Genomic DNA, 14929 nt, shown 5'->3' on the forward strand with positions numbered 1-14929 from the left:
CGACTTGACGTTTTCAGCAACTCGCTACACCTTTGGCGTCTGCATTCACCCATGCACCATGCATGCACCATGCATTTTGGTAATCAGGGACACCCTGATGGACTGCAGCCTGCAAGCTCGGGGGAGGAGCAGAAAGGAGCCCCCGGCTGCGGGAGGAGACCGGGCCGGCCCCAAAGAAGCAACCAACGCCCCGACCAGGAGGAGAGCGTCAGGATTTAAACCTGTGCCTTTGCTCCCGCAAGGCACCTGGCAAATTCGCTGCAAATCTGCGGCCCTCCTTGCAGCCAGGAAAGGAGGGGGGGAAAAAAAACCCCGTCGGGGCCAGACAGTTCCAACGCGGGGCGTTACTCTCTTAACCAACTTTCTCGCCGCTTGCAGACGCAGCGGGCACAGCTACTCGCCTCCTTTCCCGGCCCGAGTCGCCCTTCTCCACCCACAGCGCTACGTCCCCTTTAAGAGGCGGGGGCCGCCCCTCCCTCTCTCCTCCCAGTCCCCCGCCCTTCACACCTCGGGTGGGAAAAGAGTGTGGGGGCGGGGTGGCCGGCGCCGCGGGAGGGGCGGGATCCCCCGCGAGCGCTCCAATGGCCCTCGAGGCTGGACTTCGGCAGCCAATGGGCAGCCGGCGGGGGGCGTGGCGGGGCGCTGTTGCAAAGCATCCAACGTGGGCCGGCGGGCGGCCGCGGCGCGCGGAGCCCAGGGGGTGTGTGAGGCCGCGCGGCCGGGGGCGGGGCCTGGGGGACCGGCCCGGGCTGGGCGGCGGGGAGGCTCGCAGCGAGCGGCTGATTGTTCGGCCGCGAGGTCGGCGGGGTTCTCGCTGCGCTGAGGAGCCGAGCGGCCCCGGCACTGCGCGCGCTCTGCCCTCGCCACCCCGGGACAGCGAGGCGCTCGGGGCTGGCCGCGCCGGCCCGCCCGCCCGCGCTCCGCCGCTCTGCGCTCCGAGCCGTGAGGACGATGCCCGTGGGCGCCGGGCTCGGGCCGCGGGGCTGAGCGCCTGCCTTCCCTCAGCGGGGCCGCACTGCCCTCGGCCGGCGGCGGCGGGAGGACGAGGGGCGCCGGCCCGGGCCTGAGGGGTTCGCAGCGAGCGCGGGCGGGCGGCGCGGATGGGCCCGGCCGGCGGCTGCGGGGCGGCCCGCTGAGCGGACCTGCGCGGGCGGCCATGCCGCGGCGCGGAGCCTAGAGCGAGCGCGGCCGCCCGGGACCCGCCGGCCCCGCGCCCGGATCCGCGGCGCGCTGCACACAAGATGGCGCGGCCGGCCCGGGGGACGCTCGGGGCCCCGCGCCGCCCGCCCGGCCCGCTGCTCCTGTGGCCGCCGCCGCCGCCGCTGCCGCTGTTGCTGCCGCTGCTGCTGCTGCTGCGGCCCGCGCCGGCGGCGGCTGTGCCCGGCCCGCGGGCGCCCTGCGCGGCCGCCTGCACTTGCGCCGGGGACTCCCTGGACTGCGGCGGGCGCGGGCTGGCGGCGCTGCCCGGGGACCTGCCGTCCTGGACGCGGAGCCTGTGAGTGCCGCCTCCCTTTCCGGCCCGGGGTCCGGGTGGCGGGTCTCGCCCGCGGGAGGTGCGGGCGGGCGGGCTGCGTGCGTGCGTGCGTGTGTGTGTGTGAGGAGTCGCGGGGTGGCCGAGGCGACACCGTGCGGGCCCGGGCGACAGAGGGGGGACGTGGGGGCTGCGGGGGTCCGGAGTGGCGCCTCGGGGGTCCGGAGTCGCGCCTGGGGGACCGGAGTGGCGCCTCGGGGGTCGGGAGTCGCCCTTCAGGGGTCGGGAGTCGGGCCTCGGGGGTCCGGAGTCGCCCTTCAGGGGTCGGGAGTCGGGCCTCGGGGGTCGGGAGTCGCCCTTCAGGGGTCCGGAGTCGCGCCTCGGGGGTCCGGAGTGGCGCCTCGGGGGTCGGGAGTCGCCCTTCGGGGGTCCGGAGTCGCGCCTCGGGGGTCCGGAGTGGCGCCTCGGGGGTCCGGAGTGGCCCCTCGGGGGACCGGAGTGGCGCCTCGGGGGTCCGGAGTGGCCCCTCGGGGGACTTGAGTTGCCCCTCAGGGGACCGGAGTCGCGCCAAGGGGGATTTGAGTCGCCCCTCGGGGGTCCGGAGTCGCGCGCGGTAGGGCGACCTGGGGTTAGTTCGTGAGTGGCATCTGGAGGTGACAGTGTTTCTGTGGGTGCGAGGGACACGTCTGGGGGCGCGCGTGAGGAAGTCGCCGTGGGGGTCTGGGGTCCGCGCGACCTTTGCCCTCTCCTGGGACCCTACTCTTTGGCGTCCAGCCCTCGTCTGAAGGGACTCGCGGCTCGCGCTCACGCTATTTACCAGCGGGCGCGGCGGTCCCTGGACGGGTGCGGGTCTCGGTGCGGGGCGCGGGGGTCGTCCTTTCCCCTCCGGTTGGCATTTCAGGGAGCTGTGTGTGCCAGCCCCTTCCTGTCCTTCCTGTCTGCCCCCTCTCCCCGCCGTGAGCGGTGCGAGCGAGTTTCGGGGTGCTGGAGCCCGGGGAGACGGGGTCCAGGGCCCCGGCCGGGGGAAGCCGGAGTTTGTTTCTCCGGGAAGGGGCTCTCTCCTCCGCTGTCGCGGTTTGGGCCCCTTAGGACTGCATGGGACACTTCTTAACGGCAGATTTGGCAGGAAAAAATTAAAAAAAAATTAAAAAAAAAGACACCAGCGTTCTGCAAGCGTGGTAGAATAGGGTGGCCGCCTTCTTCTGCTTCTGGAAAAGTCTGGCCCAGGCGTCAGATCCTGACGCGCTGTCTGTCCGTCAGTGGTCGGCGTCTCTGCAGAGCTGCTCCGCGCCTTCTAGAAACGGGCCTGGCCCGAGCGGGTCGTCGGCTTCCCGGCTGGGTAGCTGGCCGTCCTTCCTAGAACACTCAAGGGGGACAGTCCTGACCTCAGGCATGGCAGACTGGCTGCTTAAAAAAAAAAGAGAATCAAAACTGGCCGCGCGAGTTTTTTAATCAACACTCTCGTGGCCCCCGGTGGAAGGAAACGTGGTCTGTCTGGCTGGTTGTCCGGCTGCTGCCAGGGGCAGGAGGGAAAGTTGATTCCTTTCTGACCGTGCCCCTGGCAATGGGGGCGTGCGTGGGTCTTTTACAGGGTCCCGCAGAGAGACACACGGCCCACGAGCAGGTGCTGGGGTTCTGAAGCCTGCCAGGGCCCTTTGGAGTTAGGTTGGCTTTCCTCTTCCGGGGAATTAATTCACTGACGGTGAAAATCCGTGGTGAGTTTCAGCCCAGGCAGTAGCTGTGTTCAGTACCGGGAGACAGAGCCCAGTATTGCTCTAGGTAGTGTTTTGTTTAGCTGAGGCAGTCTGGGGTTTTGCAACTCTTTTTTTTTTTTTTCCCGTTTACATTCTCAAGGTAGTTTTTTTTTTTTTTTTTTAGATAGAATTATGTGAGCAAAATCAGATTAACATCTTAAGTGTTCACCTGTTGGAAGACAGACTCCCAGTGCCATGTGTCAGTGGCTTTGTCTGGAAGGCACTTAGTTCTGAAGCGGTGACTTCCCAGAGAGGACAAGGTGTCCTCTTATTTGCACTTTCCCGTGGTCACAAGATTGACTTTGCCTTGCCCTTTAATTTTTGGAGCAAAACATACTGGTCTTTTTTTTTTTTTTTTTTTTAATGCTTTTTGTTGTCCAGGAATGACATACCTTTAAACTTGCAATCTTTCTCTTTTACTCACACATTTGATGATCAATAAATACCAAACTAAGTATTTTTTTTTTTTTTTTTTTTTTGAGACAGAGTCTCGCTTTGTTGCCCAGGCTAGAGTGAGTGCCGTGGCGTCAGCCTAGCTCACAGCAACCTCAAACTCCTGGGCTCGAGTGATCCTTCTGCCTCAGCCTCCCAGGTAGCTGGGACTACAGGCATGCGCCACCATGCCCGGCTAATTTTTTATATATATATCAGTTGGCCAATTAATTTCTTTCTATTTATAGTAGAGACGGGGTCTCGCTCTTGCTCAGGCTGGTTTTGAACTCCTGACCTTGAGCAATCCGCCCGCCTCGGCCTCCCAAGAGCTAGGATTACAGGCGTGAGCCACAGCGCCCGGCCCCAAACTAAGTATTTTGAGCCTTACTAGACTTAATTATACTGATTATGATGTTAACTGATTAGATTTTAAGATGTGAGCAGTGCAATGTCTGGTTAGTATGTGGCAACACGGTGTATAATACAACATAGCCATTCTTTCAAAAGCATTTGTGAAGTTATTTCTGATTAAGGAAAAATCAAGCAAATGTGGCTTTTTCCCCCTAGACTTAAGATTTCTCAATTTAAACCACTAGTCTTATTCTGAGATTTCCATAAGAATATTTATACTGCTTATATTCCTGCCTGCGATTCAGTAAGACTTTAGGGGAGAAATTCTCTGCATGTAATATAATAAAATATCTTGAAGTTTCACCAAGTTTACACCCTCTAAGTCCATTGTATCTAGAAAATGCTTTGAGCTAGTTTATAATCCTATGAACTAGATTTATTGCAGCTAGTTCAAACAATTTCAGGCTGTGGGTTTGAGATAGCATGGGACTTGTGGCTTTATGGGACTTTTTTTTTTTTTTTAGAGCGAGCCTTGCTGTGTTGCCCTGGGTAGAGTGCAATGGCATTATCATAGCTCACAGCAACCTCCAACTCCTGGGCTCCAGCGATCCTCCTGCTTCAGCCTCCCGAGTAGCTAGCACTACAGGCTCGCACCACCATGCCTGGCTAATTTTTCTGTTTTTAGTAGAGATAGGGTCTTGCTATTGTTCAGGCTGGCCTCAAACTCACTGAGCTCAAGCCATCCATCCTCCTGCCTCCCAGGTTGCTGGGATTACAGGTGTGAGCCACCACACCCTGCCTTTTTTTTTTTTTTTTTTTTTTTTTTGCTTTTGTAAACAGTGCATCTACTTTTGAAGTTGCTACTGGGCCTAACAAAGCAAAATTTTAAATAGTGAATGTAAATGCATTGTGAATAGAAGAAACAGAATGGAGTGGATAGAGGGGAATATTGTTTCATTCTAGGGGCTAGAAGATAACTTATTCAGCACAATAACTTACAGCTGTAGCAGTCAAGCCATAACTCAGTCTTCCATCCCATTACGTAGGTGAGATTGGCACAGCCCAACCAGCACATTCATAAATAGCACCGAGCCATTGCCAAGCCTTGTTCCAACTTCCCAGAACCTTAGAAGAAGTTGAACTCAGATGTTTGAAATTATTTTTGAGAACATGGTTTCAGAAGCTAAGAAGCATTGAATGCAAGCTACGGTAGACTCTTACCTGTGGCATAAATTTCAGCACAGTGTTTAGTCATAAAATATTGTAGTTTAAAAGTTCTGATAGCTGATTGGGACTGGGAAGGGAGGAAGAACAAACCTTGCTTTTTGTTCTCAGTGTGGAGGGAAAGATGACAGGCCATTCAAAAGCAAGGACATTCACAAAAGGACACCAGATGTGTTATCCCAAGCCACATGAAGATGAGTTTATTGATTGGAGAGTTTTTGTGCTATGCGTTTACAATACCAAATCCAGTAGCTTGGATCTAACCCTGCCAGTTTTGCCACAGAAGTGGTGCTTATGATTACATTAGAAAATAAACACAAACTGTGGTTGCCATTCTAGTTGTGAAGCAAGAGGGCCTTTGTCTTTCAAATTTTACAGCTGTGCTTGAAGGCCCAGGTGTGTAGGGTGTTGTGAATTAAGGGTTTGGAAAATACTTCCCATCCTGTTTATGCAAATTAATTTGGAAGTGCACATGACCAGATTGTTTGAGAACTAAACTGAGATTCGATTTGTGGGTTTTTTTGTTGTTTTTTTTTTTTAAAGAAGTAGGTTGTTGTATGGATGGTCCTGAAATATTCCTTTCTTCCCATTTTCCTCTGTGTCACTATATCACTGAAGGCCAACTGAACAGACCTTCAACATCTTCCGATTTGTGGGAAGGGCAAGGGGTTGTTTGGAATAAGGGAGTGTTTTAAACACAGGGTAGTGGCCAAGAAGAAAATCTGAAAAGTGCAAGTGCTCTCAGGGTTTTAGGGAGCTTTAGCTTGAGCTCAGAGTCCTTTTCTTTGCAAAAGATATCAGAAGACAGGCCTCACTTCCCTCTTGATGGTGAAGAATGTGTCTGTTGCCAGTTCTCTGATACCTTTTTTGAGTAAGAGGAGGCTTCTGGCAAATAATATTGGTAGCCTTGAGAGAAAGGCACACTGTTTAAGTCTTTGCTGATGTGAGATTATGGCCATAAAATCTAACTTTTGAGTGGTGTGAAAATTAGGGTGTGTCCAGAGACCCCTCAGGGACTAATATAAATTAATTCTGTGTTGACATGCGGTGTCCCTCTTGCCTTTGGGATATGCCAGACCTGTGCCTGCCCTCCTTTTCGAGGGACTGTTGTAAAAAGTAATATGTTCGTCTCTTTGCATAACTACATTTGGTGACTAGATTTCACAAACTTTGGATTTTTTGAATGTGTTATCGGCAGTAATGCCTGCGAATGTCTTCAAAAATATGAAGAAAATTCTGTGATTCGGTGCAGTGTGATGATTGCTGGCTCTTGGTGAATGTCCCGGTGGGCTGGCTCCGCTGCTCCACACGGAGGGCTGAACATTTCCCTCCCTCCCTCCCGCGTTAATTACTTTGCCTGGGTTCCCCTTGCAGTTTCCCCGAGCATGTGGGCACGGCCGCTGGCTGACCTCTCTCTCCCCCAGACTCCATGCTCACAATAAAAGGGCCTCTCCCCCATTCTGCAGGGGTGTCTCCTTGGTGCAGAGTCTTTTCAGCCTCCTCTCTTTCGGGAGGACAGGAATGCGGGAGAGCACACTCGGGTGTTGTGTGCCTTCACAGTGCACCTGGCCCAGTGTCGTGCACCTGCTAAGGCCCTGGAGGTTTGTTATTAATAGACGGGAGGGCTTAGATGGAGGGTGTTTAAAATAGCCAATGGCTATTTTAAAAGTGACACCCACAGGAGAGGGCAAACGAGAGAAGGGATTCATTGAACTGAAAATTGCTATAAGCAGTAATGGATGTTGGTTGTACCAGGGTCTTTTTTCTTTTCCTCATTTGTTTAAAACATAAAAGGGATTCCTCTGACTCACCCCATAGGTAGAAGGACTTTAAGTTTCCCCAAGCAAACCTAACTTTCAACTCCTTTTGAATAAACTTGGTGACATTTACTCACTGGGGACTTTCCCCCTCCTCAGTGGCTGCAATTTGAAACCCTGGGGGTCTTTTTAAAAGCGAACAGGGCTGTGGGCTGTGTTAATATTCAGAGCTGCTTATAATGGATGCAGTTTCAAAGGCAGAAGGCATTGTCTTGAGACAGGGAGGAGGGGTGGAGGAAAAATTCCCAGGCAGAGGAGGGGAAATATCTAAAAATCTTGAATGTTCACCAGCCTGTGGGAAATTTGGGGACCGTTAGTGTTATTTTTCATGACTTAAGCATGACATTGAGCCAGTGGGGTTCATTCCATCTGCTTCAGGGCTTCAGTTGTTGTGTGTCAGACATGTGATTATCTTTCCTTTTGTTTCAAGTTAAAATGCGGCAGTCAGTAAAAAACTCAGATCTGTTCTTATCTCCTCTGCAAAGAAATAGAGGACTTTGAAAACCAGAGGTTAAACTTTTTTTTTTTTTTTTTTTTAACCGTAGTTTATCCTCTGGAACCTGTGTTTACTTTTTGCTCAAAAGAATTTTATATAGTTGCAGAGTTTATAGACTAGCAGTTCAGACTGACTAATTAATTGGTCAATTATGACTGGGGCTGAGAAATTTTCTGAAGAACTTGATACATGGCCATTGTTGTTATTAAGCAAAATGAATGGATGAAGCAAGAAAGTTTGCAGAAAAACATTAAAATTGCAGTTTGTAGATGGTCTAATTGGAAGTTGCCAATTTGTGTCACTTTTTTGCAGGGCAAATATGCTTCTGAACCTATCCAAAGACTTTGTATGCTTTATGTTTCTATACTGTTACATAATTTAATAACCGTATCTGTGTTTTTTATCCAAGCACTTTATGCATAATCTTCTTAAACACAAATTATAAACTCAGTCTGCTTATAAAGGTCATCCCAGAGCTAGTCCCAGCTGCTTGGGAGGCTGAGGCAGGAGGATGGCTTGAGGCCAGGAGTTCGAGGCTGCAGTGGGCTATGGATAGGCACTGCATTCCAACCTAGGCAACATAGCAAGACCCTCGTCTCAAAAAAAAAAAAAAGAGGCCGGGTGCAGTGGCTCACGCCTGTAATCCTAGCTCTCTGGGAGGCCGAGGCTGGCGGATTGCTTGAGGTCAGGAGTTCGAAACCAGCCTGAGCAAGAGCGAGACCCCGTCTCTACTATAAATGGAAAGAAATTAATTTGCCAACTAAAAATATATACAAAAAATTAGCCAGGTGTGGTGGCGCATGCCTGTAGTCCCAGCTACTCGGGAGGCTGAGGCAGGAGGATCACTTGAACCCAGGAGTTTGAGGTTGCTGTGAGCTAGGCTGACGCCACAGCACTCACTCTAGCCTGGACAACAAAGCGAGACTCTGTCTCAAAAAAAAAAACGAAAAACAAAACAAAACAAACAAACAAAAAAGAATACATTCCATTTTTTTAAAAGCTCTTTTTTCATTTCCATGAGATTTATACTCTCCGTTTCCTTCCTTTAGTTCTTTAGATTCTCTGCATAGGCGTTTGCTACCCAACTGTCCCGTGGTCTCTGTTTGGATTATTGATTGGAGGAAAGGGTGGCTGAGGATGAAGCTTCCCTCACTTTTCCTCTGTTCAGTATCCAGGGGCCCTCATCTCTTGTGGTCACACCCGCCCACACCCTTGGTGTGGGAAAGGGGCTGAAAGTTACTTCTGCGGTCCATTCCTGGCACCTTTGCCAGCTGCATGTGTGAGAACAAAGTTAGATGATGCCTGTGTTTAGCCGAGTTCCTCCATGTGGGTCCACCATCTTGGTGAAGATTCCAGGGCACAGTTGGAAGGTTAAGGCCTCGGTAACTCAAATTTTGCATCCTCTCTCACAGCCAGTCCCTCCAAGTCAGGTTTCTTGGGGACAAGGGCTTTCCTGGGAAACGTTTACATTTGTCATATGAAGGAGTCTCTTGGGGTGGAAGGATGGGCAGCCTTCTCCTGTAAGCCTTTTGGTAATATGTATAAAGTGCAGCCCATGAAACTTCATGTGACCTTGGAAATCTCAGATGAACAGGAGGGAAGCTATGAACAGTTGCAGCAAATTATATAATTAGCAGAAATTATTGAGTTAGTTTACAAATCTATTCCAGTTGTACAAATAACTTCTGCCTATTTAGCATTATCCTTTTGGGAGGTAGTGGGGTATGAGAAGGAGGCAGGGAAATGAGAGGCCCTTAAACTAATCATTTTATCCTATTATTTCCCTGGGTTTCATTGAAATTGAGCCCTACCAAGAAGCAGGTAGCACCTCTCAGTCAATAGCTCGGAAAAACGCAGGTGCGCTCTTCCAAGCAGGGTTAGGTTTCAGAGTTTAGGGCTGGCTGAATCCTCCACTGTACCCACTTCTCTTTGGAAGGACTTGAGGGAGGAGGTGGAGGAGGGAGGGGAGACAATAGTTGAGTTGTGTGCAGAGAACATTTTTCATTTGTTTTGATCTGTTTACAATCATATGGTAACTTTGCGGAGGACACGGGCAGTGAACACAGGGTCATTTGAGGAATTTGGCAAGCATGCCACCTGAAAAGCCGTTTACCGTTTGCTGTTGCTCCTTGTGCACCTGTACCTGAGTTCCTTCCCCAGTGAAAGGCCACGATTCACAGCCTTGCCCACATGAACAGCTACGATTGTTCGCGTCTTTATTACTATTTAATCTAGCATAACCGGTAAGGCCCATTGTGCGAACAACCAATCCGTTCATCTCTGCAAGTCCTAATACATCTCGGTTTCCTTATGAACCAGGATGCAGGTCCCAATCACTACTTGGTCAGTTTGTTTTGGCAAAAGGTGGCACTCAGAGGGCCTAAAGATAGCATGGCCTGTCTCTTTTTAAGTGCTTTGCATTTATTATTCTTTATGATTTTGTGGTGCGCAGGTCTCTAATCTTTTATGATCTGCAGGTGTTTTCTCAAGGTCTCACATTATTAGGAAGAAAATGAATGAAATGAGTGAGGGTCTCTCCCCCATGCAAAATTAACTGGATGTTGAGAAACAAGGTGGAGAAAACAGGGGTTTCTTCTTCTTCTTCTTTTTTTTAGCTGATAACCCCTCAACTTTATTTTCTAAGGCTCCTTTATGCAGCATTTAGCAAGTGTCTCCACCCCCGCCCCCCATCCCTCCCCTCTTTGCTCCTTCCACCAATTTATAATTTACTGTTCAAATAATTTACTGCTTATCCTGATCAGAGCATATATTGCACTCCTAAATTCTTTCTCCTGGATTACCTACTTGATGATAGTTTGTTAGATACAACGAGAAGGATTGAGCACTTCTGAACTGCAGGCGGGGAGGTGGCCGATAATCTTGCTCTGGTTCCCGATCTTGTAGTTCCAGTGCTCTTTGTCTGAAAGCATTTGTACCTCAAGCAGTGGCACTTTGGGCTGGAGGACAAGGAATTGTCAGGCTGGGCTCTGCTAGTGAGAGCTCCCCACCGATTGGGAAGGAGGCTGTTGCAGATACAGCTTCTTTTTTCTTGTGAGATTTGATTTTTTTTTTTAAAACATTCTGAATTAAGGGAACATTTGATATGCAGTCATGTACTCTAAATAAACTAACTCACTTCTGTTGGTATGAGGTATTTTTTCTTATCTTTTTATTCTGGAGCTAGGCAAGCATCTGCACAAACAGAATAATGTAAGAACTCTTTGTCCCTGTCACCCACCGCCAACAGCCATCAACATGGGGCCTGTCTTGTTTGATCTGTGCCCCAATACACTTCTCCTCCAAGTTTTTTGGAAGTCAGTCTAAGGCGTATCATTTCATCTACAGATGTATATAGGCCTTTTTTTTTTTTTAAAAACAGCTTTATTGAAATGTCATCCACATGCCATACTATTCACTGTAGGGTGGTTTTAAGAAAAGTGAATTTCAAAAAAAAAAAAAAATTAAAAAAAAAAGGTTGACATTTATCTTAACCGTTTTCCAAAGGGAATTTTGGTAAGCTGTATATTTACAGAATGTTTATTGGGCACGTACTGCGTGAACTCTCATTTATATGTTCTCAAAATACAGGCGTTTTTGTTTTTTTGTTTTTTCTTTTGTGGAAGGTACTTACAAAGTTCTTTTGTCCTAGAGCAATGGGCAGTTCCGATTAGCTTTCTTTTCTCTCAGAATAGTTTTTAAATTGGGAGGTTTCTATCAAGCTGTTAATTGTTGGTTAGAATCCATTACTGAACATACATAATTATGAATGGAATGGATCATTTAAAAAGTGATATTTTACATATTGTTGTTTAATAGAGGGATAATTAGCCATTGGTTATAGTTAAGTCAAGAGTCTGAATTGAGTTAACTATTGTTTACTTTGCAAAGCCTGACCCTCCAGCTGTGGCTACTTGAGGCTGCTTTAAATAGAGTTGGAGGCACCCTGTAAGAAAATCCTCAAAAAGCAAAGAAATAGGTTCCTGGAACCCTCTCTGCTTGATTTAAACTTCACACAGATTCAAAAACGCTTGTCCAAAGAAGCTGCTGAATGGTTTGTTGTGTTGTGTAGAAGTCCATAGTTTAATTTCCCCTCAGCTACTTTGTTGGTTAGGGGATTCCGTTAGAATAGAATTGGTCCTGGCTGTACCTTAATTAGGAATCCGAATGGGGGTTACTAGTCCTCCAAGTTTCATTCACTTTATCATGGTTTATAGAATGATTTTTTCATACTCTACCTGTGAAAATCTAATTCCAGGTAGATCATGGAGTGTGCAGTGTTTTTAAAAGCTGTCTAACATAAGTTAAACTTGTGGGTCTAGGAAGCTTAATTAAATTTATAACTTTGATTAGATACCATTTACAGTGGGTTTAGAAAAGTGGCAGTGCACTCCAAAGGGTTTAAGAAAAGTGTATTCGGGAGAAAAACCTACAGTTGAGACATTCTGACTACAAATTTAGGTTCTATTTTGCAATTTGGGAGAACTTCATTCTTTCATCCGATTTCAGCTGCACAGTACCTCAGTCTAGCATCATGCCGACATCTTAGCTTCCATTTTATTTTTAATTGAAAAGAATTTGTGTGTGTGTCTGTGATTTCCTTCCTCCACCTGGGCTGATGTGAGTTTCTGGCACACAAGCTCCCAGTGCTTGCAAAACTTATAAACAGCCAGAAGAGCTTGTTGCTTCCAGGAAGTGGGTTGTTGATGCAACGAAGTGATGGATGCAGAGGCTGCAGCCCATTTTGGAGGAGAGGAGTCCAGAAAGCCAACTGACGTGTTCTGTAGCTCTTAAGTCTGCCTCATCCCAAATTCCTCTGACCGTTTTCTCAGGTTTCGAGTCTGTGTAGGACTCTTAGCCATGGGTGGTTTGGCCTCACCCAGGGCTGTGCTTTTACCAATAGAAAAATCAGGAGCACTTCTACGGAGATGGTTAGATTCTTTCATAAGTTCATTGAAACAATACTTAGAAGTGATTGAATTATATCCAATTCTGGACTGCCGTAAACTAGTGACTGACATCAATTGTTATTTACTTGGGGGTCAGGGGAACTTTTTTATTGTATGTGAACTCTTCATGCCCAGAATATCTTTCTGGGCAGAAAAGAACCCATATTTTCATGAGGTTCCTTAAAAGGGTCTGGATTAAAGAGGAATTTAAAAACTTTTGACCTAAATAAAGGGAAAAAAAATCAATTTTCTTAAAGCTACAAAGGCAGGGATGTGGTAGAATGGGAAACTAGCCCAAGACTGGGCCTCAGGCCACCTTGGGGTTTTGTCCCTGCTCTGCCATTGATTGGCAGTGTCACCTTGGGCTTGTCACTTAATTTCCTGTCTATAAAGGGACATATAACTTCTAAGACTCTTCATTTTCAGGTTTATGATTTTATCCTAATTGATGCAAAGAGAGAATAAACTTTATAGCTCACTGGAATGGTAAGAATGAATACATTGATCTGTGTCTAGACTACTTACTTAAAATTGCTCTTTGCATGTTTGGTACTTCTAGGTGAAACCCTCAAATGGGTACCAGGAGCAGCAAAGGGAGAAGAAAAAGGATGTGCATGGGAGAGAGGGAGTCTCTCCATGAGGGCCCCATTTGTGGCCCTTTGGATGCTATTGAAAGGGATCAAATAGGCTACAAAGAGAGTCATTTCTTTGATTATTGCCTTTCTTTCCCCTCTGGCCCAAAGAAAACTATGGAAGCTGGTGCAGATCCACTTTAGATCTTTGATTTAGCTTTTTAAGAAATTAATTTAAAAAAAAAAGGCAAATAAATTAATTGCATGCTCTTCCAAACGGTCATTTTCTTAGGGCCACCACAGGTGACGTCTCTCTCAAGCAGGCCTTCAGCGAATAGCTGGGATGAGTGAAGTTGTGGGCAGTGCTGATAAAGTGCTGTGAAGACCAGATGGCCTGTCTGTAGCTGTCAGTAGCAGCAGCCACAGGAAGGGCAGCCACCACCATGTCGTCTGTCCTTTGTGAGCCAGCTTGCCATCGGAGTAGCCGTCAACCCTTTTACCAGGCAAAAGCTCAGCAGCCTACTATGTACAGACCGGTGGCTTCTTTCTCCAGTTTTGAAGTCTCTGTTTTTGGTCAGGTTCATATCAAATTTACCCATCTACCTAGGTTTGTATTGGCTTCCTCTGGTTAAACACTGTTTTTGAAAATCTTGACAATTATGACAGTAGTTGGATTCCTTAAAATATTTTATTTATCATGTAGCATCTAGAAATGTTTATTTCCCCTGTTCTGAATATCCACCTTTCTTCCACATGGAATTTGTTAGTGCCTTCAGTGAAAATTCTTGGGCTTTTTTCATCCTTCCATTCATTCCTTATCATGTGCATTTTCATAGGACCTTTGGTTGTTTTTCTTTTTTCCTGTTTTTTTCTTCAGAACAATTTCTTGGAATTTGGAGCTTTGTTGGGGGATACAACTAAAATGCAGTGAAGTTGGAGGTGCAATTAGTGGTTTGGAACTTCTTGACAGAAGTTTAACAAGAATTAGGAACTACTTTAGGACTAATGGAAATGGTCCAAAAAACTAGACTTTAAAAAAACCATTCTCCCTTTAAGACCCAAAGATGACCTTTTCCACTGTGCTTTCTGAGATCAAAATAGGCCAAATGATCTTCCCACCCTTCCTCAAGCTATGTCAGTGTCAGATGTTCTGTTACTCACTTGATCTCGTTCTGGTGAATTTGTAATTTATGTCTTGTCCTCTCCCCGGGGATTCTCTGAGTCTGTCTGATTAGGTAACTTTTCACACACCCTTGTCTTTTTTTTCTCCACTTAGACTTGAAAGCAGCAAGGATGGTTCAGTTTCATGTACCTAGGAGTCCCTTGGTAATTATTTGTTTATTGCCTTACACCTTCTTTCTTGGAGCTTGGTACATTCTTTCAGGGCAGAAAGGATCCCAGGGTCTCATTGTTTCTCAGAGGGGTTCTGAGGTTTACCCCTAAAGTGTGATTATTCATAACTGGCCTGTGCGGAGGACTTAGCAGAATCGTTTTTGGAATTTAGATGGAAGAAGTAAAAGTCCATTTGCTTTGTGCTGGGGATCTATTTTCCCTCAAGAGCCAGCTGATGGGTAAAGGGGTAAATTCAATTGCTGGGGCTCCTTGCAGTGTGGACCCTCAATAAGAAGATGTAGCTTGTGGTTTGTCTGATTTTATATGTCAGAACTTTTGGAGAGAATATTTGACCTAAAACAAGAATTATGGATGGCCCTCCCTTTCTCTGCTATTTCTCTTTATTTTCTACTTTCTGCTTGAGAACCACTTCAAAGAATCAGATGTGTTGGTGCCAGACGCCATGCAGTTATTGTTAAAAGAATTTGGAAATATAATTGAAAACAAACTTTGTTGAGCAAAGCAGATTGAGGC

General features: G+C 47.9%; 1 protein-coding gene across 2 annotated transcripts in view; it reads left to right on the plus strand.

Annotated features, from left to right (window-relative positions):
- The first annotated feature begins 1226 nt into the window (after positions 1–1226).
- Positions 1227–14929, plus strand: part of LRIG1 (leucine rich repeats and immunoglobulin like domains 1) — a 108856-nt gene continuing 95153 nt past the window's right edge. For both annotated transcript variants that reach the window (XM_075998783.1, XM_020285355.2), the window contains exon 1: positions 1227–1495. In XM_075998783.1, coding sequence (XP_075854898.1) covers positions 1242–1495 — 254 coding nt within the window. In that variant the 5' untranslated portion in view covers positions 1227–1241. The remainder of the gene's footprint in view (positions 1496–14929) is intronic.

Source organism: Microcebus murinus, chromosome 30 (genome assembly GCF_040939455.1).
Source record: "Microcebus murinus isolate Inina chromosome 30, M.murinus_Inina_mat1.0, whole genome shotgun sequence".
In the NCBI taxonomy this organism is placed as follows: domain Eukaryota; kingdom Metazoa; phylum Chordata; class Mammalia; order Primates; family Cheirogaleidae; genus Microcebus; species Microcebus murinus.